We start from the raw sequence: 25,827 nt of genomic DNA, 5'->3' as shown, positions 1-25,827 counted from the left end.
AAGGAGGAGATGGTCAGGAGTAACAAAAACTAAGGAGTGATATTTATTTTATTTTGCCGACGTTCCGGCCCACATTTCAGACCTCTTTAGGGCTAGGTACGAACATGCTAACAACCATATAAGAAAAAAATATCAATCAATATGAAAAATAGGAAAGAAAGCAAAAAACATGAAAATGTATAACTATAGTACATATAAGTAAATATTGCAAAATTGAAATCATGAGAAACGTTAGAAAGAAATCGATACAAAAGAGTTTATAAGAGACTTGTAAATAAAATAACACAATTAAAAAAACTGAAAAATAAAGTTATATTAGCCAGAAGTGGGTTGTAAAATTAACAATTTATGATATGTATTTTTTTAATTTTAACAACTTTATTTGCACATGTAAAATAAATAAAAATTTTGGACTAAAGACCAAACAGCCTAGCTCAAAAACGAAAGTGAAATTACTTATTTAGAGTATATGTATGCCTGGGCTGTTACTGCAAACTTTTCGATAAATCGATTTTTCAAAACAGGCTCTAACGATTACTATTAAACTCAGTAAGTCAATGTACATTTAAATGGTGTTTAATAAAGATAAGTTATATCCTAATTTAAATCATCAAACGGGGCTTAAATGGCGAATTTTTTAAACATCTTCCTGCAAAGTACCTTCAATTTTGCTTATTTCAAATTAATTACCATTTCTCATTGTTAGCAATAATAAAAATTGGATGAATAAAAAATATTAAAAAACTTGAGAAATAATATCAGGAGAAGAAAGGAAAAATAGGCAAGATTTCGAATCGAAAAAGTGGATCCGGCCAGATCTTCTCATCGCAAACATATGTACACGTCTTCCTTATCTTTTGTTAAACTATTATAACCTTGGTTGAAAAAAAGGTTGATATTCGTTATTTGCATCTTGGTAAATCCCAAAATATTAGGTTTTGTAGGAGGTGGAAGTTGTGTGATGCGTGCAGACTTTTATATCCCTTGGACTATCATGTTTCAGGTTTAACTTTCCGCGCCAACAGAACCATCTTTTTCATAATAATGAAATGCATCCTATGTATTTATGATTAATTGTACCGAAATGAAATTAAGCGAAAGGTGACATCACTCTAATTTACTAAAGATACAATTGGATGACAGATAGGAGACGAAAGCTCCTTCTACACGAACAGTCATCACGACCTGTAGTCCCCTGCAATACAAATATTGGAGAAAGTGCAAGAAAGCGCGAGAGTCGACCTTAACAAAGCAGGTACAACAAATGCATTCTCTATGTATTCAACGTTCTAATTGATCGTATATACATCGTATATCGAATCGACAGATGCAATTTAAGTTTCATATTTATGGATTAACTTGTTGAAATACACACAAAGATACACTAAGGATGGTCATGTGTGTCAGCAGTTTCTTATAACATGAACTTTTGCGTTAAGAGATTTGTGTCAGAGATAAAGGAATAGGTTCTCAAAAAGGTATTGTTCACTTCCATGTAGGCTCCAACTCTATTTCTTTCTTGCACAACTAGACCTTTGCTTTCCAAGTACAGAACGCCCAGCATACGTGCGACACAGTATTCCGAACATATGCTAAATTATTTGCAACATCAATATCAACAATGTTTTAATATTAATGTTAATGACTCAAAATTACTGCATAATTATATTTTAAAAAATCACTGCGATTGTCTTTCTTTTTTTATAGTTAAAGAAAAAGAAACAATTTCAAAATCACATTTACAGTTAGTAAAGAAAGGTCTTGAAAATTGGAAATAGTCCGACAAAATAGCTAAAACATCAAATATAATTTTTTTTTAATAACTCTGAACTTTAATTAAGCTGAATTTCACTTATCATATAATTCTATGGACACAAATGAATCTCTAAAAAATAAAAAGAATATGAAAATTAATTCTTAATTACTGTAAAAGAAAACAAAATGATGAAAAATTTAAAATAAAACTGCAAACTGTAAACAATAATACTAGAGATATCTTGCAAATATATTGACTATCTAAAGTCGCCCGATTCACTGTTCATAAGAGTCGAGGAAACAACAGTGCAAAAATAGACAGTTTATGCGCCAGACGTTATTCAAAATACGTGTTGTTGGCAATCGAAAATAACTTATTTTTACCATGATTGAACTTTTTCTAGTTGAAAAATATTGATCAATTCAGACAATTAAGAACACCTGTGGAAACAAATATTCGTCTGTCGAAGGCTATGTGCAATTTGAACTACAATATATAAATAACAAAAATTTCTTCTTTTTTTTTAAATAAGTTATATGCTTTAAAAAATCAACAAATCATTAAGTTTTTTTTTTTTTTTTAATAATTTATTTATTGATATTTACAACTGTATACACATATATACAACAAGTAAATTTGCTGTAGTTGACATAGTGACAGGATAAAAACATGTGGAGAATCTACCCACTGATAGAACTCCAATAACATTTCTAGAGGAGAAGATCTCGAGGCCATCTTCTTTTCAGACGCCTGGGAGGATTATTAGGTAATGAAGGAGAAGCCAGGTTAGAAACGAGTGGATTTGGGTGGTTGAGAAGTTTATTATGGAAGGAACGGTATCTGGTTCTGGCCAAATCGGCAACATATGGAATATTGAGGTCCTGATGGATGACTTGATTTGTGACAAAGTAAGGAGCATTAAGGATTTTACGAAGGATTTTGGACTGTAAGGATTGGATTCTGGAGGAATTTGATGGTTTAGTGGAGCCCCAAAGCTCAACTCCGTATGTCCAGATAGGCCTTATAATAGTCATGTAGATCAGTCTTTTGTAATGGATTGGCAATTTAGACCGTTTGTCTAGTAAATGATGCAATAGTCGGAATCTACGAGCAGTTTCTTGTCTTTTTAGTCTTGTATGATGATTCCATGTCAGTCGTTTGTCGAGATGTAGTCCTAAGTAACGGATCTGTTCGACAGGAATAAGTGGGGTATTATTAAAGGATATTGTAGGGGAAGAGGTCATGGGTTTACGTCGAAGGGTAAATGTGATTTGGTGGGATTTATTGGAATTTATTTTAATCCTCCAGTTTTGGCACCATTCTTCAAGGGTGGTGATGTGGGATTGGAGGGTTTAATCATTAAGTTAAAACAACACTATGATATGTATGTTAAATGAAACCAAACAATAACATTAAACTTGTAACAGATAGTGATATGGAATTGACCCCTCACATGTTAACCAACTGAGCTGTTTCCAGCGTTGCCTATCCTACGTAGTTGCTAAGAGTTTTCCTTTTAGAGCCTTTTAAAAACACACAGAAGAATTGATTTACCTGATGGAGTGAATGGTTGGGAATTGATTCAGTTAAAACAATCGAATTGCTCTTCCTTATTCTAGATAAATACAATGAAGTTCGATCGGAATCGAACATTCAGACAAAACATGAGCCATATGTACATAGGATGCCTCAAGATTACAAAACCCTCATAACTATTTAGCCAAGGAAGTGAATTTAAAAAACAGTATTTCACCCCTCAGTTTTTAGATCCATGGCATATTACTTCATGACATAACATATGCTGTGTGGTTCTGCGAATCGGGAAATGCAACAGTAACATTTTTATATCAAAGAAAATTAGAGTAAGAGGCGGTTCGTTGGAAGTAAGCTTTTGGATGATTTTTCAAAATTATAGTAATCAACTGAGAGTAACCTGACCATTCCGCAATATTTTTGGAGGAGAAAGTGAGTTCAGGGGAATATAGACTAGCCAGGGAATTCCACTCACAAAACCACAAGTCACCTCTCCCAATAAACTCAGGAACGACTAATCCAGGAAGACGCGAATATAATATTTTAAAATTTTATCTATATATTTAAAACGTGATCTCTGAGTGAACAATAACATAAAGTTTAAGGAAATCTAAAAAAATTAGAGATTGATAAGGAAAGCCAAAATAATTTTTACTCTACTACGTATGAAAAAATTGAAGAATTGTGATCAAGTAAATTTTCAATGTACACTTTTCAAGGAATCTATGCGTTTCAGAGCCAACTGATTATGAGATTAAAAATACATTTTTGGTTATTTGTCTGTGTCCACGTTTATCTCTCTAAACGAGTGTACCGCTTATATTACTTCTTTTTTTACGTTTACTTAACCTATACATGCGATATATATATATATAGAAAGGGGAAGTATAGTGATCATGAAAATTTCGAATTTAAGTTTTCGACGGAATCGTGCGTTTTGAGGTCTCCTGAATCCAAATAATAAGCCTCACAAAATGTTCTTTGTGTGTGTGTTCGTAAGGCTGCGTCTGTGTGTGCATTTGTACGAAACTGGAACCATATCCTAAATAGTTTCATCGAAAAAAATAGAATAATCTATTCTATTTAGTGGCACTTCCGATCCGTCCATTTTAACAAAAAAGTTGCTGTAATATCCGAGACATACACATGTCCTAAATAATCTTGAGAGATAGTTGACCGTGGATGACTTATACGAGGGGTGCGGTCAAAATATAGCACAAATAAGTTGAAATAACTTATTTAATCGTGCTAATAGTTGAGCCAGAATTTCTAGCCTTCATCAGGGCTAAGAACAGAACAAGATAACAACAAATGAATTCAGAAAATATAAACAGAATGACATAAAGTAAATAATTGTACAGAATGGAATTAATAAAATTAAAGTGATGAAAGAAGTGGAAAATAAAATAACATAATTATTACATATATGTCCGTTGTACTTCTTCAATTACCTATATCCTAAGTCCTAAACACATGAATTCCTAGTGTCCTGAATATGACAGACGTGTTTGCGACATTATAAAAGAGTCTATTTTATTAACTCATTACAAAATAAAAAACAAATAAATAATTATATTGTAAAATAATATGCTATATAATTCTGCAACTTAATTGATTATTTATTTTTTTAATTTATATATTTTTATTTAAATACAAATAATCATTTACGTTAGAGAATAATAATATATATTTACAATATATTCAAGTCTTTTTTTTTAATTTTTCATAAGTTAATAAAATAGACTCTCTTATGAACACATAACTATCAAAACTATGAGTAGCTACATAAAAACAATTAGGTATTGATAACAAAGACTTTCGAACCTGGCTTTTCAATTACTTGAACTGAAAATAATATTATTCAGACTTATATTATTTTGAGTTACCTTTATTCATTAATCGTGAATGACTAATTAGAATGGTTATTTTTTTTTAAATATAATATATATTACTTTGTACTTAACTTATTAGGGAAACAATTCATTTCAGAACATGATTAGTAAAGATTAAGCCGATTCTTTGTTTTAGCAAGAGTTTAATCTAGCTCAATATATATTTTGTATTTATTGGATAGATGTGTGCAGCCAGCAATTGTTGGATCGGCATTCGGGTTCGCTAAGCCTTTAATATTATTATTATATTTTTGTGTATTTTAAGATAGATTTGCATTTATTTTGTATTTAATTGTTTATAACTTCAGTTCGCTCGGTTTATTTTTGTATTTTTTGTAAAGAATTTATCAGGATGAGGTAGAGATGTGGTCAAATCTATTTGTATAGGGCTACCGTCAAAGACTAATAAATAAATAACATGAGTGGTTTATGAGATTGAGATTTAACGGCTTGTGAAACAAAGTTTTAATAATCGGATTTTAAAAAACAAATTAAAAAATAAATAAAGAGCAAATGTTTTTCAACTAGAATAAAATAACTAGTCAATTATGTGCTGCAATACAAGAACTGAATTAATTTCTATTCAAAGAAATACAGGTTACATATAGGCTCGATACAATCTGCCACACCTAGGACAATAATATTAGTGCAGTAAATAAGCAATCCTAACATACATATGTTCAATAAAAATATAAATATAAATAAATAATAATGAAATATTAAATAAAAATAGAAAAATAAATAAATAATAACAAATATAAAATAAAATAAATAAGTATAAACTGAAATGGATAGTAATAATAAAACAATTTATACAGGTATAGTAATGGAAAATAACTAGGATAAATAATTAGAATAAAGTAAATAAAATAAGTTATGTTGGACACATTCATACCTATATTTACATTGTGCCCAGGTAACCCGACCAAGCCCTGCCACCTACATATGGGTGGCAAGGTAAGACTCCGGAATGATGTAATCCATAAAACAAATTTAAAACTTTTAAAGTCTTAATCCCAGTCTTTTTTTTATTTTACTCACATTGTGTACATAATTGCATCCCCTCCTCTTAAAGTAAAACTTGCATTCTTTCTGATGAAAGTTGCACGCATAACACTAAAAATAACTGTATATAATTAATTTTTATTAGGACTATAGTAGAGAAAAAACCACCCACATTCCTTTTCTTTGGCCCTTGAAACAGACTTTGGAAACTTCTCAATGGCATTTTTCCCACTGTAGATAATAAGAACGAAATTTCATAAAAATAAAAATCAAAACTGATCGAATAATAGTACTCCTTTTTGCAACCCTCTAAGCAAAATAACTCATATGAGATGAGGATTTTCTTAATTAATTAATATTTGCTAAAACAACCAGATGACTGAAACGTGAGGCTTATTCAACCTTGCAAAAATAACTGAGTAGCTACATAATATTACGGACAAAAGGGCGAAAACTAAACAATCTAATTAAGATCAGAAAGAATTATACTTGGGCCAGCCTTTGAACATTTTCACATCGCAACGATCTTAGTTTTAATGCTAATTCAGTTGACCTTCAACAATTGAATTTTTTTCAAAACAACCTTCTTCAGGAAGAATTATTGTCTCTTATCAGCAATCTACAACAGCGGTTCCCAAACTTTTTTCGTCGCGGCACTCGTGTTGAGCAAAAAAGAATTTGCGGCACAATTGTCCTTGTAGTGGATGGATAGGTAGGAAAACAAGAAAAAGGAGTAACAATGCATTGTTTATTTGATATTAATTTTTTTTTAAATAATATTTTGAGAAAATGGTATTCATTTGCCGAACTGCTGGCATAAGATTGAGATTTCCCTCTCCCCCGACAGAAAGCCGCGGGACAGAGAATGGAAACCACTGATCTACACAGCGACCTACCCATCATCGTACTACCTCAATACAAGTACAGTGCCTAATCGATGCATACTGTAGTACACAATAACATGCCTATACTCCAGCTCTGCCTGTACTCACAAAGTGCATGTCCCCTGACCCCCAGTTCCCGGAACGCCGAAGGGCAGACGGTTACCCAACATTCTCCAATAACTGGGGCGGACCTTTCGACACAAGTGGCTTACTCACTCAGCTATTTCCGGGCGTATCTTTGCATAAGAACCATGAGTCTTTGAACCGATTGTTATAGAGGTGACATTTAGCAAAGCCTTGAAGAGAATTGCCGTCTCTAGACAATGGAGAGGACAGGCGTCATGTCTCGGTTATCTCTTCAATTACTGCAGCTTCTTAAACATTAGTTTTTTAAAGAAGGGATGAGAAATTAATTAATTAAATATAGGTTCTAGTACCAATATGATATATAGATATTTTTCAACATTTTGTTGAATAATTTATTTACTTAAAATTATTAATTTAATTGAATTAAATAATTGTCAGTTTTAGTTTGTACTAATTTAAATGTGTATGAAAAAAAAAGAGAGGACTACCTCAGCAGAGATGGGCATGTTGAAGCCAACGCACAGTAAATTCTAAAAAAAAGAGCTTGGCAGACTCGTGTAAGAATGGAAGGAAGGAAGACTGTCTTAAAGCGGTGGAGACTCATATCGGATCGGGAGTGACTGTGATGATGATAATTATACAAATAAAATAATTGTACTTTTTCGTTTTATTATTAAAAATTCTAAACTTATATTGTGGTTAAGTCGCTGAACTAATATAAATCGAATCTTAATCGAGACTAAAATATTTTTAAATTGGTTCAAACTAAATTGTTTGTCACTGGGTCATTATTTACTTTTAAATCAAATCAATACATCGTAACACAGGATAAGATGACATAATCACATAATCCTACATTACCATCCTTCCTATATTCATTTATACACTGCAAATTTAAATGGTTGGCACTTGAAAAGAAGATTATAAACAAACATTAAAACAATTTCAAAGTAATCCTGTGATGAAATGTAAAATCCTATTCTACGTGCAATCGAAAATCTATGGTGGCACTTTAAGTCCGTGCCGGCCCATTACGCAACCTCAAAATAAAGATGGAAGCTACTCAACTAGCGTGAACATATTAAAATACTTATAACCGTTTCAATATAACAATAAGTTAGTGAAACCAGTGAGACGTTCCTCACCTGGGAAGATAATAACGGTCTTGAAAATTGCCACTTTCAGATTCCTAAGCTGAGAGCAAACGGAGTTATGTAGCAACAAAAAAATTAAAAGCATTTAATGCCTTTTAACATTGCTTTTATTTTTCACCTAAGCTTTTTTTTTTGCGGTTTTTCCATGTATGAGGAGAAGTTGGTCGGGGGTACGGTCAGTAAAGAACTCATATAAAAAATATTATTTTGCTTGTTCCAAACCTTCATCAGGACTAAAAAAACAAAACAACCGCAATGAATAAATGGAAAACAAAATTACAAGAAAACAAGAAGATAACCGATAATATAAGTATTATAGGAAGAAAATATATAGTGTAAATATGATAAGAAGATAAAATTAGTATAATATAAAAGTATTAAAATAATGAAAGAAGGAACACAAAGAAAATTATTTAAGATTGAATGTATGAAAAAAAGTAAGAAAAAAAAACGTAAATGCAATTAATTAAATATGTAAGTAAAATAACTCAATTAAAGAATAAGAAATTGTGGAAAATAGGGTAAAAAAAAGGATAAAAAATTGAAAATTGACTCACCGACTAATGCAAGAAAATGAGCAATATTGGTGTAAGGTGGTGTAGTGAAGGATTACGGAAGTACAAAAATATATTAGAAACAAGCAGAAACGATTTTTTATAGAGTATGAAATTAAAGAGTAAAGATGAATATAAACTAAATATTATATATAGGGAGATGGTCAGGGTTGCGGTCAATAGTGAAACAAAAATAGTTGAATTGTGAACAAAAGTGTTTCACTATTGACCGCAACCCTGACCATCTCCCTATATATCAATTTTTACGGTCAACTATACATACATATATAAACTAAATATTATATTATTATTATTAAATTACAGGATAAATAACCATTAATTGTATCAAGAATGAGCTATGATAATGGGCTGGTTCTGTGTAACGAATCAGTAATCATGTTTAAAGGCGGCAATATTTAATTTAATTAGGGCATAATTTTTTTAAGAGCTCATATAAGGAAACAGATGAAATAAGGATCAATGCAGATAAATACAATGGTTTTTTAAAAAAAGTTAATGACTCTAAAAGAAGAAAACGGTGATGGCAGATGATAATATAAAAAGTTAATAAAGGCAGAATAGCGGCTAAATATATAAACAAAAATGGGCGTAAAATATTAATGCTGTAAGTTGTTAAAAAAAAGCAAATGTAAAATAATAATAGTAAATTAATAATAGAAATTATTATTATTATTAAAACCAATGACAAAAGAGACCATAGACAAAATAAAAAATAAGATGATTTATAAAAAGATAAAAGGAAGGAATTGTGGTTGGATAATAAATTAAGGATGTTTTAATCGATTCAGTATTTGGGATTAGGCTAAGGATAGGTTTGTTGCCTTTCAGATGTAGAAAATGAAGTTCTCTTCATTTAGATATAAATGCTTTCGAATATGAGTCTTTTGACATGTTTGGGGCCTGTTGTTATTTTAGAAGTTTTATTAAAGGGACAGTTTGAGGATAAGGAGTGTTAAGAGTGGTTTGAAGCAGAAGCATTAAGGGGAGAGATATAATATTTATATTGGATGATGCGATCATTATGAGGGTTTCTGGTTTTGCCAATGTAAGAGGAATAATAGTTGAAAGTTGAGCAATCAACAACTAACGCATCATTATAGATTTAAATAATTCTTAGAAAATTCAGAATTGTAAATGATAATATTAAAAGGCTTAGGAAACCCGATACCACCAAAAATCTACCCAATGACGCCCGTTCAAACCCAAATCCTTTGACACAATCTTCCCATCTCCGTTATGATCCACCTCTCATACGATTACCCATTGGAATTGGGTCTTTTATTTTTTTGGGGATATATTTGTACTAAGCCGTTTAATTTAAAAACCTCATCTTATTCGCCACAATGCTTTTAACTGAATTATATTTACTGCAGTGCAGTTCAGGAACTTCGGCGTTGTGTAACTTTCTAAATTCTTAACTCTTAACTCATCCTTCCTCAGTCCAAATCTTTTATGTAATACTTTATTTTCAAAAACCATGAAGTGCCATTCCTCCCTTTAAGTGAGAATCCGCGTGGTATGGTACATACGTGCATAAGATATATACATTTTTTTTTTTACTACGCTATTTTCATATACAACGTAAGAATTAGTAAACAATTTTTCACAGCAACATGTTGTAGCTATACCAGAGTTATTTTAAATTTGATTATTTGTTATATGCGATTTTCTCACCGCAATAATACTTACTATGTTTATGCAATATGTAATTTATTTAAAGTACTATACAATACAGTTCAATATGTTGATTCACATTGTTTTTCAGTTTTTTAGACACTACTTACATATCTCATCTTATACATATCTTCTTACCTATGTAATATTATATTTCATCTTATATTGTTATCAATCTACCACTGTCTAATTCTATGTTCTAATTCCTAATCAACTATTTTATATTTTTAATTCATTGTTATGTATATTTACAAATTTGTTAGTCTATTATTTATTTTTATTTTTATATTTCTCTGAACGCCTCTATTATAATAAAAAGATTTTATTGATTATATAAAAAAAATTTTTTTTTTACAAAATTACTCAATAATCACGCCGTTTTTCAATTTCAGGCGCTTTTTAAATATTGTTCGAATTAACTATCTTAAAGTTTTCTCTTCCCGTTTTAAGCTAATATTTCAAAAGTGATATAGGATCGTTGTTTACTGGAGGTCTTAGCGGAGTGGGTCCGGCGTGGAAGGATTGCTTTTTTCTGTGTTATGATCTTCTCTTGTGAGATTTTGACATGTACATCGACCAACCTACTCGCTATAATTGCCTGTTTGAGAAGTCAGATAAGTAAGGCTACCATGGAGGGCGGAAGTACAAAGCGAACTCTATATCTAATTTAGAAGAAATTACTCAGGAGTTAGTCACCACTATCTAGTTTTGTGTATTTTAAATATAGTGTATTGTGTAGCAAGCTAGAGTACTGCTTGTTTTTTTTTTCCATGGAAAACGACAAATGATGAATTTTATAATTGCCGTAGGCATCCACTTTGAAAACCACTGATGTAGAACAAAGGGTGGGATGTTTTGGGACGGACATGAATCGAAGATGACCCCTTAATTTGATCAGAGCCCAAAAGAATACTTGAGTGGACAGATTGCTCATATATGCTGACCTTATTGATGTAGTTAATATAAGCGAAAAGTAAGACATTTAGAAGAAGGAAAATTTCTTGTAAACGTAAAATAATTTAATAACATTTTGAGCTAAAAAGAATAAATACTTAAAATCAGTGCCAAAATTAACAATAATCTTAATACATGCTGTGTTAATAAAAGCATCTTCTAGTCCCATCGACACGTTGTGATGATCAATACTTGTCTAAGAAGATAGAATAAACAAAACAAAATAACCATTAATCAATATTGAAGAATACGCCGTTCATAGAATTGAACGCTAAACAGCTTACTAAATAACAGTCTGTAAGTCTGTTATCTGTTATCTAGATGTTCTTTTCAAAATCAGGCTCTCCTTATTGAATCTCAGTATCGATTTCTTTGAGTGATTTCTTCCCTGAAAGGATAAGTGCTAATTCGTCTATATAACTTAACCCTTACAACCCACTTTAATATACGGAACATCAACCAGCTGCAATCCAACAAAAACAAGCTGCGCGATGTGTATGCAAAAGAGAGAAAGGCCGATGAAAGGGAAGCTTCGACTCACGAGGATTCTAAGACAATCCCCACGTCACTTTCCCCGACCGAACAATACCGGCCTCACCTTGACTTTCGTAATGAATTCGATAATTGTCGCAGAGGCGTCGGTTCATTCATTGACGTTGTGGATGCCCCCTCCTCCTTTCCCACTCTTCAGTAGTAATTGTCCTGCTGTGGGTTGTTAATGAATGGATTCAGGGCCAAAAATGGACTGGCGTCTAGAATCTAGCTAAGTTCCTATCCAGTAGTAAACGGTTCTTGATGGCATATTATGTAACATCGAATCTTATACAAGGGCAGTTGAATCGAAGCCCAAGAAATAGATTAGATGATAACAACAAATATATTATGATAAAACACTGGTATAATCTTGTAATGAATATGAACTGCATCCTCAAGAGTTGTATAAGCAATTTACAATAGGATATGAAAGATGACCTTAGCAAGTTTTTCGAATAAATTGTTTCCAAAAATTATTGTTATACGTAGCTATATTAATATTAATTTTAGAAAAAATAAATAAATAAGTAAAGGGAGTCATAAATAAAGTGTCGGAGGCGAAACTTCCGTGACGATCCATACTTTGATTCTCAGACCAATTTATTGTATGTAGGAACGGCAAATCCAAATCGATGAATAGTAACTGTAAAATCACTGATATACCCTTGTAATATTTAAATATAATTTTCATATACTCTAATTTCTCAACAAAATGTATAATGAAAACACTATAATGGTTAGGTTTATTTATTTATTTATTTATTATTGAAGTAATAGCCACATAAAAATAAATAAATAGAACAAATATCGTTGATTTAGTTGTGATAACTCGCCATCCCAAAGAATCATTATTATATTTTTAAAACATAGAATCCTACAAAACGATGTTGATGTTCCCTATTTCTAGTGAGCCTTCTCGGCAAACATGTGCCATCACTGATGAACCGCCTTCAGCGGACCCGGCAACCATTCTTATAATGCCATCCGGCAACACAAGATGAAAAAATAGCCGGCATATACTTACCATTACTATTTTGTATATATATGATTGTTTTATTATCTATTTCAGGAGGTAAGAAACAAAAAATAAACGATGTTGAAGACGTTATAATTCTAAAATAATCCGTTGATTTGTTTAAAAAAAATATTAATCATAGAAAATCGTACTGTTCACTATTTTCGGACTTATGAGGTATCACAAGTTAAGGAAAGATTAAGGATTAATTCAGAATATCGTATTGATAAGGAGGAATGTGGATTCTCTTTTTGTGGTCACTTGAGGAATGTGAGGAAGGGGCTAGAAAGGCTATATAGTTCAGATAAATAGAAGTAAACTAAATGTACGTTGATCACTAGGCAGATATATGGAAGACAATATTTAAAATTTGTTGAATATAGATTTAAATAACAAAATAATTGTTTCAAAAGAGATGGAAGCAGAAGTAATGGTAAATCTTATAGTGGATAAGTAGTGTTCTTGGATACTTAAGGAAATTTCAGGTTAGGTTTACCAGACCATTCCACATCCAACTCTAATTACAGTAGGAAAAGGTTAACATTAACAAGGACAGTATAAATCCATCTAAATAATTGGGAAAGGAAAGTTCTATAAAAAATATAGGGGCCAATAAAAGGTGAGAATCAATACAAGATGATGAGTAAAAATGATATGAAAGAGTTGTTTGATTTACTTGGAAATATGGCTTCGAAAAAGAGCAGAATGAGGAGGCTGGTGGAATATGTAGACTATAACTCAAATGGTAAGTGCATAAGAAAAACAGACTTTAAATCAGAAAAGCAAACCATGACTCACAAGTTGGAAAAGGGTAAGGTAATAATGGATAATTCAAACTATCATGTAAGATCCACATCATTTCCGATCCATACAACACTAAGGTATACATCTACAATGGAAAATTTACTTTCTATAATCATATTTTGAGAGACCAAGAAATTAGGATTTGAAGAGCTCCCACCAAAAAGGTTTCAATTTGTAGTTAACCAGTTAGGCAACCACAAATTGCTACCTTCATACATATGTCCACTTAACTTTTTCAAAACCCAAATTCACAAGGTTAGCCCTAAAATGATTTTACCACCTACATCTTGGTCTACCTCTCAGATGCTGGTATGTCTGTTCAATAATAGTTAACTTTTTAGAACAGTAATTTGACACAAGCATTCCAAAATCTACTTTGTATGTATTAGATTATATTACCTCCCAGGATTTGTTTTTTATTTCATTACTATCCAGAATTAAGGGTAGATCCCAAATCTACCCTTAATTCTGGATAGTAACGATAACCCCCTGGTTATCATAACAATAATATGTATTTAATTTTAAGCAATATAAGCTTATTACATGGTTTGCAAAGAATAAATCAGAATAGGAAAATAACAACACATTTGAACTAAAAACAAAAATTGAAATAATAATAATAATAATGAACATTAAAAACGAAACATTACAACAAACTAGGACTTATTCATTTGTAAACCAAGGTGATTTTAAGTTTTCGTTTTTGAATATGTATCAAATTACTCAATATATTATTTTATTCTAAATCAAAGCATATTTGTCTAACCTAATTCTCTAAAGAAAATAATCAAATTTATATATTTCAGGAATCTTATACAACACCTCATAGAGAAATGGGAATATGACTACAATACTCTATTCCTTAATGAAGATCGAGAACAATATCGCCCAAGGTACTGAAATTAGGTATAATGTTTTAAATGTTTATACTTATTTAAGTTGGACGCAGCTAAGGCAATATAATTCAATAAATCATTGACTAAAAAGAACACAGTATTAGTTACGATACTAATTGATCTATCATTCTATTTTCTTTGTTTTAGCTTATAACTTCTCATCCAAAATATTTGTAATCAATTAATAATAAACCCCACATTGTACTTAATTGTCCTACACTATTTTCTTTTACATTATTGTACTGTAATTAGTAAGATATCCCTAAATTTTCATTTTTGAAACTGTATACTTTCTCTGAATATTTAAGTAGCTATAATTTAAAAGTGATCACTTAATACAATGTTTAAGCTTATTGCCATTATCAAGCCTTTACCATTTTAGTTTTTAATTTTGATAAATAGTTATGAATTTATTTGTTATTTAACTTTCTGGAAGCCTTACTATTTGAGCCTACTTCACAACTTTATGTTTCCTTCTAAAATTTTGGATCATTAATGGATATTTGAATGCCAGGCAAGGTTTCAGTTAAAATAATTCACTTAATGCGTAGCCTTCAAGTTGAAATAAGGTTTGCCTTAATCAGCTTGACTTCCGCAAACAGATTTTGTGTTCTTTTGGAATCTGTCCTATTTTTCAAGATGACCCCTCATTGCAAATGATTCTAGATTACTGCATTTCAAGATACATATGTAGGTCATATAACTATGACCAGAATGTTTACTCCTTAAAGAACCAATGAGATACATCTCTATCTCTACATGTTTTAAAAAGAAACAGAATTGGCTGACATTCAATACCTTCATGACATCAATAATGGTACATTTTTCTTCTATTCCAGTGATCCTCAATGACTTTATATTTTTAAAGTTGAGAACATTTATAATTATTGCTTCAGTTAAGGGTCTTCAGAAGCACATCTTATAAACTTTTATCTTTAATATTGCTGGTATTCAGAATCCCACCATTTGCTTCTGTATCTCCTCTCTCCAGTAGCCTCCCAAGAGAAGAGCATCTAGTTCAGAGTTTGAAGTGGATGGGGTCTACTTATTGGGGAGTTGTCCTCAATGACTATATGGGGGAACTCTTTCACCATGATAATGTAGAACCTGGCTTCCCTCAACAATTCACAGGTTGCATTGAAGATAAAGAATTTCATGACATGCTGAGTAATCTCTGGAACATGACAGCTTAGGCATAGAGTACTTTCTTCTCAGGAAGTAAGAATCAGATGCACCTGTTCAGGTGTTCACTCTCTGCTCAGTTCACTCATTTTTGGTATCCTAAATAAATATTAGTAAATATTTTTTCTATTTTCTAGAGTCCTCGTCAAAGCTCTAGAGAAGACCTTAGACTTTGCAGCGACTATCCAATTAAATCATTGTAATCAAAACTGATTATTTATGACTTAGTAAACCTCATGTAATCTCTGAACTTTATGAATATAAATACATTTTAAATATGTATGTGAATTGGTGGGTTTGTTTCTTTCTAATTGCCCCTCTTACAGACCAGTATATGGACCTCCTCTGTACCATCACAAAAGACCACTCTTCTCAGTTGCTCACTTTCAACAACAACCTGCGATATTCCAGCATCATGGATACAATACTATAGCTCTCAATCAGGTGAAGTAGTCTAATTACTAATATCACTAATCATAAGAATAATTAGTTATGAATATATATAATGTATGTATGGGTAGCAGGGGACACAAGAGGCCATTGTATACTACTAAAACAAGCTTCAATATTTAATTGAAGCAAGAGTGATCATTTTTCCTATGGTAAAATGTATAGTCCCATTAAAAGAGATATGATGTAGAGAACAGGCCAACTCTAAAACTCTGTAAGTGTTTTATAGTGGCTTGTTACAGACTATTAATTTTCTCATCTACAATGGCATGGTAGTTTGTTTATACAAATTAAAAAGTGTTGTCATGCTTTCCTAATAACACCTAAAAGACTTACACTGGTGAAAATTTTGGTTTCTCGTGATATAAAGAATTAATTTTATGTATTAGTAACATATTTTTATTCACCTAGTAGCTGAAGTCTTTGGAATATTATTAATGTATCTTATTTGGTTGCCATGTTATCATATTATCATTAGCACAAGTTCACATCATGGAGCGAAATTGTACAACCCTTTTTTTCTTACTAGCGAAGTGTAAGTTGCTTACGGACTATTTGAGATCTACGGTAGAATTTATTTTTAAGATTCCAGGTAAGATGAAAAAAATGACAATTAAAAACGATATTGTTCTTGTCTGTATAAAAAAAGGTGTATAATTTTTGTTGCCAAAGCAATTATTATTCAGGAAAAAAAATCATTAATTTTTGAGAAACAGCTATTTTTTTCCTAAAAAAATAAATTTAAAAAAAGAGTTAAAATTATTTGAGAGTATTCTTATTTCAAATATAATAATAATTAGAAATGTCTAATAATATAACAATTCAAATATAATAATAACAAAATTTAAAACATTATTAGAAGTAATGTATGTATAATTAAAAACAAAATATCCTCTAAACATTAATTGTTTTCTAATTCTTTTTTCTTCCAAAACTCTTCATTTTTACAGGACGAAATATTATGTGCAGTCTTCTTGGAAATATGGCGATCCTTTTCATCATTATTGAATATAGTCCATATAATGACATGCATCTTATAAAAGGATTATATAGTCATATTTTAGATTACTTTGTAATGAGAAAGCTACACATGTGCTTAATTATGGTTGATAAGCAGCTGAAAGTAATTGAAAAACTTTGCTGAATTTTAGAAATATGTCATTGTAGACTGGATGGGTATTTTTTTCCTGAATTCCATACATGATAGCATACTAACTATGATGAACATATTTATATGTTCTATTCCCTAAAATAAATTATTTAGATTTAATCAATGATGTGGTAAACCCACTAATTTCTATCCTCCCAAAGAAGCACAACATTTTTTTCATAAAAGCAACAAGAGATATATTTATTAAAATTTAATACCTTCAAAAGTATCATCAGTTTAAGTGTGTAAACAAGAAATGATAATAATCGAAAGGTTGAAAGCATTTAAACTTCCTCTGAAAAACTGTTAAAGAATTTCCACACAAATATTTCAATTGCATCCAGGTAATGACTTTAATTTGTTTTCCAATGTGATGGATTCCTTTTATACCCAATCTCAATTATTTATCAAAAAAACAATATAGCAATATTGTAAATATAAATATTGAGACAAAGAAACATATAGTTGATAAATTAGAGCAGATTTTTGGATCATTAATAAAATACTGACTGTTACTTTCAGACCCAAGATGGCTATCCTGACCGACGGTACCCTCTAGGAGAGGCGAACCTCCACTATCTCAGCAACAGTCCTGAACTGTACTCAGCACTTATTAGACCAGAGCTTACAGCTAATGAACCTTGGTGGAGGAGGTAATATAACTTTAATATTAATTTTATTTGTTTAGTTTAGGGTAAAATAACTAATTTCATAAAAAAAAAAATTAATAATAAAAGAAAATACTTTGAAATTCAATTTTATTATTAAAAAAAAGATTGAGGTTATTTCTGTCATTATTACAGAACCTGTAGAAATTAAGGGCAATTGAAGCAATAATTCAATCTTTATTGGAAGGGAGAGGACGGAGATGGTTTCTTCTATTAAAAAACTGCTACCTAATCCTCACTGGCAAATTTGAAAATTGTTCTATAAGTCGGATGTGACATTAAAGCAATTACTTCTGATTCAAAAGAAAAAACAGAGTTGCAAAAGTTACTTGTATTAATTTTTATTTATAGATGTCAGAAGATATGGAATTCTAATAAAGCTCTTTGAGTTTGTTTTCAAGAGGCATTGACATTTAGTTTAGGAAAAAATTAAACTATAAAGGGTTTCTAAAGTTTGTTGTCAACAACTCGTCTTGACTATGAAAAAATAAAATTATGATTTTAACATTAATTATGAATAAATTATAACATAAACTCAGTGAATTATTTGAGAGATAAATTTGAAATAACAGAATATTATAGTTGATAAGCATTTAAAAGAACTAATACTTAAACAACATTGTTTATTTTATTCTATGCCTTTGGTTATGCAGACATATCTATTATTTATAAAAAATATTTGTGTTCTTATAGCCAATTACCATTACTATTTTTTTTTTAACTCAAAAACTTCTCAATGAATATATAATTTGGTAACCAGCGGCCTGAACATATATGCATAAATGAAACAACTCATTTATTGAGCCTGGGACTTCTCTGAAAGCCACCACCAGAGAGTCCTGTCCAATAGCCCTCCAGTTTCAGACATTAAGTAACACCCTTGAATATGCCAAGACCCAAACCAACCATTATACCTTGGCTGGTGACACAGATTTGGATAACTAGTCTTAAGGAAGACCTTCTCCAGTAATTGACTAGGATGAACTTAGGCTTACTGTGGAAGAAAACATTACCAAACAGTTCTTCTTCTTCTGAGTTCCTCCCTTAGATGGCCAGGTCAGGATTACAGGATTATGTTACTTATTCCAGATGTATCCCTAATAGGAACTAAGTGTGGGTGGAGTTCTATTTTCCATCTGCTTCATGTGAGTAATGACTATTTGCACCTTTTGGTTGAACTCCTCTGACTTCAGCAATCTTTGAAGGGTGAGGTTCCGTAGCAGTTCTACAGCGATACCACGTGTCTCCAACTCCAACAGTAAATGTTTGATAATGAGCCCTTCTAATTCTTACTGTATTTGGCCCCATGGCAGTACTGGTGAAGCTGCTACTCATCACCAGGGATGTATTTTATGACCTCCCGATCTAAATCCAACATGTTCGACAAAAGCATGGCAACTTCGGGCTGGATGTGACTTATGTTACGCCTGGACGGTCATTGAAAGAGCGCCCTTGGAGGTTTCATTTCTCCACAGCTGTTCCTCTGACACTGAAGGAGGACCAATCACCTAGGTCGACACTAGTTAAAGGTGCTACCTCCCTACAACATCTTGACCCCCTACCGAACAGTTAAAGTACTTGCAGCACAATTGAATACAAGTATATTGAGGCGTAAATATCATTAATAAAGTAAAAAAGATAAATCTATAGATACCTCATGAACTTAATGAGTGGCAGCATCTGAAGCTCTAGGAGATATTTCACAGATTACTAGGCAAAAAAAAGAGCCTTTTCTCGACAGGATGATCACATGTGATGGAAAGTGGATTGTATATGACAACAGACATTGGTCAGACCAATGGATAAATATCAAAGAATGACTGCAATATATGCCGAAACCTAACTTGCATCCAAAAAATTTCCTACTAGATTATGCACATATTCTTGTTCCAGCACTTTAAACTTTGAAGTCTAATTTCAATTCCCAAACCTGAGACTGCTGATGCTCAACATTACTCTCAATTGGCCCATTTTCAACTTGAAAGGAATATTCCTAGAGACCCCTTTCCACACTTATCACATTACTACCTAAAAAAAGATAGTTTATATATCTAAAAGGTTCTTGATCTTGTAGCTTTTATATCAAAATTCTGAAACATTAATTGAACTTGGAAGTCCAAATAAGATTTACTTTTATGTTAAAAATTTTATTTTAAAGTGAAATTTTCACTAAAAGGAACGCTGTCATCTTTTCAAACTCCTATCAAAACACACCTGACAATTTATTACTGGAATCATAATTTCTTAACTTTATCTTTAAAATAATGTTTCAAATCAATCAGTAATTAAATTCATAAATCTAAAATATTTTTGAGACCTAAAACAATATTTCGACATCATCATCGGAATAATCAGCATAAAAAATATTGAAATAACATCATTGTGTGCAATCTATCATCAATCTATAAACATCATCGAATTAGGAAATGATGCATTAATAACTATTCTTGATTAATAAAAAAAACTTTAAATTTAGGAAATCAAAGATATTTATATAATAGGACACAACTCATTAAGTAGAACATCACCATCTAATATCAACAGTGAACTGGGAAATTTTAACCCTACCCTTGTGCAGGGAATGTGAAATTTGGAAGCTAATAAAGCTTTACCCTTTTTTTTATAAATTTTGTCCTTGTACTCAGTAAAAAAGTAGGTTTTTCATTTCATAGATGAGTTGTATCCACTCAAAAAACAATCAAATAACAAAGAATATAATTTACCTTATTTAATTCCTTTCAGATATCAAACATTTGTTAGGAAGAAACGTCAAGCAAGTTCATCGATTTCACTTTGCCCAACTAATTCTCAATTTGTTACACCAAAGGCAGCCCTAAATAATCAAGGAAACTGGATGTATATTGTCAATCAGGATTCCAATGCAAGGTACACCCAGCTTGTCTTGGCTGAAACATGCAGGTAAGTCTTTATACAAACAATTCATAACATGAACAAAGATGATATCCCAATAAAGTTCCTACTGTTAATTTGATATTTTTTGCATAATTATTAAAATATATGTTACTTTAAAAATATATATAAAATATAGAACAGTAGTATTTTATTATTATTTAGTATAAGACTACAAATATCAAAAGAATGAGCTGATCAAACAAATTAGATAAAATTTTTTACTTTAATGAATGACGGGTTTTAATTGAAAAAAATAGCGGATACAATTGAGTAGCTTGAGGGCTGCCATAGTCCAACGAGAGACTGGGGTGGTGTGAGGATTTTAAGAAAGGATTTTGGACTTCTTATTGTGACTTGAATGTGTTAACTCATTGTGGGTTGCCCAGGGACTTATTCTTTTGATGTCTTCCTGTAGCTTTATGATGACTTTGGAGGAGTCAGCCAGTTAAAGACCATTCATTATCAATATTCTTTTCACTAATTACATTCAGTGGTTTTCATGCATTAAAACATTTCATACTTTCCTGTTATAAATTCTTCTTAAAAAAAAAAATCTTCAGGGAATCATCTAATAATTGATTATTAAACTTATCTAATAAATATTTCCTATTGTAAGTATGATTCATGATTTTTTTTTTTTAAAAATGCAGGAAGTATCTTGGTAAGCAAAATGCTCAATTGAGAAAAAACTATGTCATGTTAGGAGTTTACTGGTGAGAGAAATGCTCAGTCTTACCATCATATGGAGGTCAGAGTAAAACTGAACTGAGAATAGTTAGGGAGGTAAAAGATGGAGTAACATAAACAAGTGGCAATAACAACATCAAAGGGTTTATGGATGGTAGGATAAAGTATAAACAAAACAGATAGAATACCAGGAAAATATAGATGTTTATCCCCCAATATGAGCAAAATGCTCAGGGGTTACGAGCTGTTGCAATAAACACAAAATACACTTTGATTGCTTTTTTATTAACTGTAATTTAATATTATCACCCATTATTAAAAAACAAAGCATTAATGAAATAATTATGATTAATTTAGTATCAAAGGTGATTATATTCTAGATATTTTAAAAATATAATCATAAAATTTGTTGATCATTATTCCATTATTTCTAAATATTTCGGAAACAAATTAAACATTCAAATATCTCAAATGAGGCCATATTATAATAAGAAAAATTATTTTTTAACCACTATTCAGTATTTTGACCGATTTTATTTTACTTATTTTGTTGATAGGTTTTTCTGTGACTATTTTGGTCTTAACATTGACATGAATATTACATAACATTAATTATAATACTAAAAATAATGATATTTTTTCCTTCTATAGAGAAGATGGATTCCTAATGTGCATAAGATTATTTTATAATGAAAATATTGAAATAAATGAATTAATATCAAATTATTTTTTCTAGAACTTCTCAGTGCAACGGCATCTGCTCAATACCTAATGGATACAGTTCGAGATGTGAACAACAGTACGTCCAAAAGAGGCTTGTGGCGCTGTCTGGAGATGGAAAAAATCTCTACACTGACAAGTTTTGGTTACCTCATTGTTGTATCTGCCAAATCACCCAAATTGATAGATTAAAGAAACGTAAATAAACTCATCAAAACAACATAATTAATTCACTCAATTTAAATTATTTCATAAATAAGGAGGTTTTGTAAATAAATTTAACTTAAGGCTGTTTAAAATTAAAAATCAAAATCAAAATGTTCTTATTATAGTTTTAGTATTTAATTATATCAGTGTATAAATAGTTAATAATAATAATAAAATTGTTAATATTACTTCAATTTAATTGTAGAGTTTTTAAAGCAATCGAGTATACTTTATGAACTTTAGTTATTATTTTCTAGTAGTGCTTACTTTTAAGTAAATTGATAAGTGATTCTGTTTTACATCAATGAAAAATCCAACAAATTTATTATAATTATAGAATATAGAATTTTTAATCTTCAACATCAATGCGCATGTTAAGAACGATACGTGGACTAAGTTCAGCCTATGTGAGGTTTTTTGTAGCCTTTTTACAAGTCTTTAACTTTTAGATCATCCCTAAATTAAGAGAGTTTTAGTCAAAACCGAAGGAGCCCAGCTGTATGGGTCATACATTTGAGCTCATGTTACAACATGTTACAGAGCCCACCCACCTAATTTTATCATATTTTAAAAAATCTGAAATAGGCGTAATCCATTGAGAAAGAGAAATATAGGACAATTGGAATACTTAGAATCACAAAAAAGATAGTATCTCCTAAAATCATAGTATTTCTAATCAGAAAATTTAAAGAGAAGTTCAGTGTCTAAAACATAAACAGTGTTCACTCTTAATATGAAGATAAATATGAGTTTGTTCAATATCATACCTAAACAAAAAATTAAAATATTAAATTCAACTTTTAGATTTGAAATTTATTGACCTTTATCTAAAAATCATTGGCTTGAAAAAGAATTCATAGAATATAATTTGAATTTCTGTATGAGCATTAGTTAAATTAATTGACTTTATCACTGATGTAAATAAGAATTATATTAATTGTATATATGCATTGTAAATTGTTTTAATATGAAATATAAATATATGAAAATTTCTGATGTATCTGTTATAACAACTGAAAATCAAAGCTTATAATGATAAAAAATACTTCCTCTTCACATAATTATCTAAAATTCACAGTCCTTTTATTTATCTATCTAGTTATTACAGTAATTATTAGAGGTAAAATAGACCTAACATTGAATATATTTGCGGCAAAAGGTAAAACTTGATCAGTTGAGTAAATTAGATTTTACGTTAATTAGATCAACTTCTTGGTTGAAAAACATCAAATTTTCATAGTTTCTAATCAAGATATAATAAGACAAAAGTACACATTTAAGGATTCATTAAAGAAAGTAAACAAATTTACCGGATTCTGAGTAGGATTAGGAACTTGAAATGTTGTTAAAAAGAGCAAACATACTGAATATGTATGTGCTTACGATTATGTAATAAATAAATATATACGTATTTATGGTTGCTGCAAAATAATAATAATAACATTTAATTTTTCATTTGGCTCTATATCTCTAAAACTACCTATAACATTATAAACCTAATAGGACATCTGTTAAAAAATAGTAAATTTGGTTAACTGTGAGCCCTAAAAGAGCTATTTACATTCACTTACAATAGTTCCCGAACTTAAAAATAAAAAATAATTAGAAAATAAAAATTATAAAATATAATTTTTTAAAAAGGAACAGTTAATAAAAAGTGTACTGAAAAATCAGATCGTGGGTGAGTTTATTTTGGGAAATCTATATCTTACGACCCATTAGACATACAGATGTCAGCCAGCCAGCACTCAAATTAAAGCTAGTTTAATGTACTATAAAGTAGTTTATGATGTTTATCTTTATAGGAGTAGTAGTTTTTATATTTGATGAAATAAATCCGCAAAATGTTGATTTCTAGTTCCTCACACAAACTAATGAATTGCACAAATTAAAAAGGAAGCTTGGACCATGATTCCTCTGAAATATAAACTGTCTTCAACTTGAAGCCTGGAAAAGAGGATAAATTTACTCCTCAATATTCACACGATCGGCGATTACTACTGAACAAATAATTAGACTCACAAGTAAGGCAAATGGGGTGATGATAGTGTCAAGTCTGATGTTGTTGATTTAAACTTAGGTAGGCAGAGTTATGAAGATGAATATAAGGCAGTGTTATCATCAAATTGACTGACTCACAAGACATTGATAGTGTTGGTTCCACCAATTCTGGACAGTCTGGGTCAAGATCCATCAATTCATAGGTTTTCATGACCTTTTTACAAGTATTTACCTTGTGGGCCATCTCTAACTTGTGGTTATAGTCAACATTTAGAAATAAGACAGCTTTTTAGAGCCAGCAGATTAAAACCATCTCCTTATTTCACCCAAGTGTGGAATATCTCAAAAAAGTATATGCCTTTGGTAAAGGAAAATATTGCATTATTGCAATACTTAAAGTCAAATATCGTTTAAGGGATTTTATGACCAACTGACGTATTTTTTATTAGAGAATGTCCTTCCACATGAATGGTAAACTGGAATAATTACTTTTATCTGTTAGAAGGGAGATCAATGAAAAAAGCATGATTACCAGGGCATAATAATTTCAAAATTGGAATTTAAAATAAAATAACTTTTATCTTCTGTACTGGATTTGTCTCATTTTTTTCTATAAGCTATTCAAAGCAATAGACTCACATCATTTCAAATGAATGGAAACAATGAAGGCTAAGTATTTCCACAGTCAATCCTCACATTGAACTCATGATGACCTGTCCCCTGGTACCAAAGAAACTTTAATTGCTAACATATGAAAACAATAAAACCCACTTCAAAGTCCAAGGGAAAATCATTGGACAAATGGGTACTAACATTGCCTACAAGAATTTTTAAATTAAAGTGAAATAAATCATTCACCTATATTATCTGACTTGGTCTGATGCTCTCATGTACTTCAGTGTGTTAGCCCATCAGAAAATGTTAACCCATATTACGCAAGATCTTAACATCATTGAAATGATATGATTTTGATTTTTGGACAGTATAAGAAAAAACTACCACTGAAAACAATGGGCAAACTGCATATAGTTCATCATATGCTTCCAATTTTTTTAGGTGTACGTGCAAATTAACAGAACCTATTGT

At 30.7% G+C, this 25,827-nt stretch overlaps 1 protein-coding gene across 1 annotated transcript in view; it reads left to right on the top strand.

The window, feature by feature from the left end:
• spz5 (spatzle 5) overlaps window positions 1-23,733 on the top strand; it is a 58,373-nt gene extending 34,640 nt beyond the window's left edge. Inside the window, exons 3-7 of the mRNA XM_014433961.2 lie at window positions 14,674-14,760; window positions 16,272-16,389; window positions 18,068-18,198; window positions 20,956-21,132; window positions 22,550-23,733. Coding sequence (XP_014289447.1) covers window positions 14,674-14,760; window positions 16,272-16,389; window positions 18,068-18,198; window positions 20,956-21,132; window positions 22,550-22,739 — 703 coding nt within the window. The 3' untranslated portion in view covers window positions 22,740-23,733. The remainder of the gene's footprint in view (window positions 1-14,673; window positions 14,761-16,271; window positions 16,390-18,067; window positions 18,199-20,955; window positions 21,133-22,549) is intronic.
• The last annotated feature ends 2,094 nt before the right edge of the window (window positions 23,734-25,827 follow it).

Source organism: Halyomorpha halys, unplaced genomic scaffold (genome assembly GCF_000696795.3).
Source record: "Halyomorpha halys isolate HHAL.00 unplaced genomic scaffold, Hhal_1.1 Scaffold1284.1, whole genome shotgun sequence".
Taxonomy (NCBI): Eukaryota; Metazoa; Arthropoda; class Insecta; order Hemiptera; family Pentatomidae; genus Halyomorpha; species Halyomorpha halys.
The sequence above is the reverse complement of the archived record's forward strand: the minus strand, read 5'-3'. Positions and strand labels throughout refer to the sequence as shown.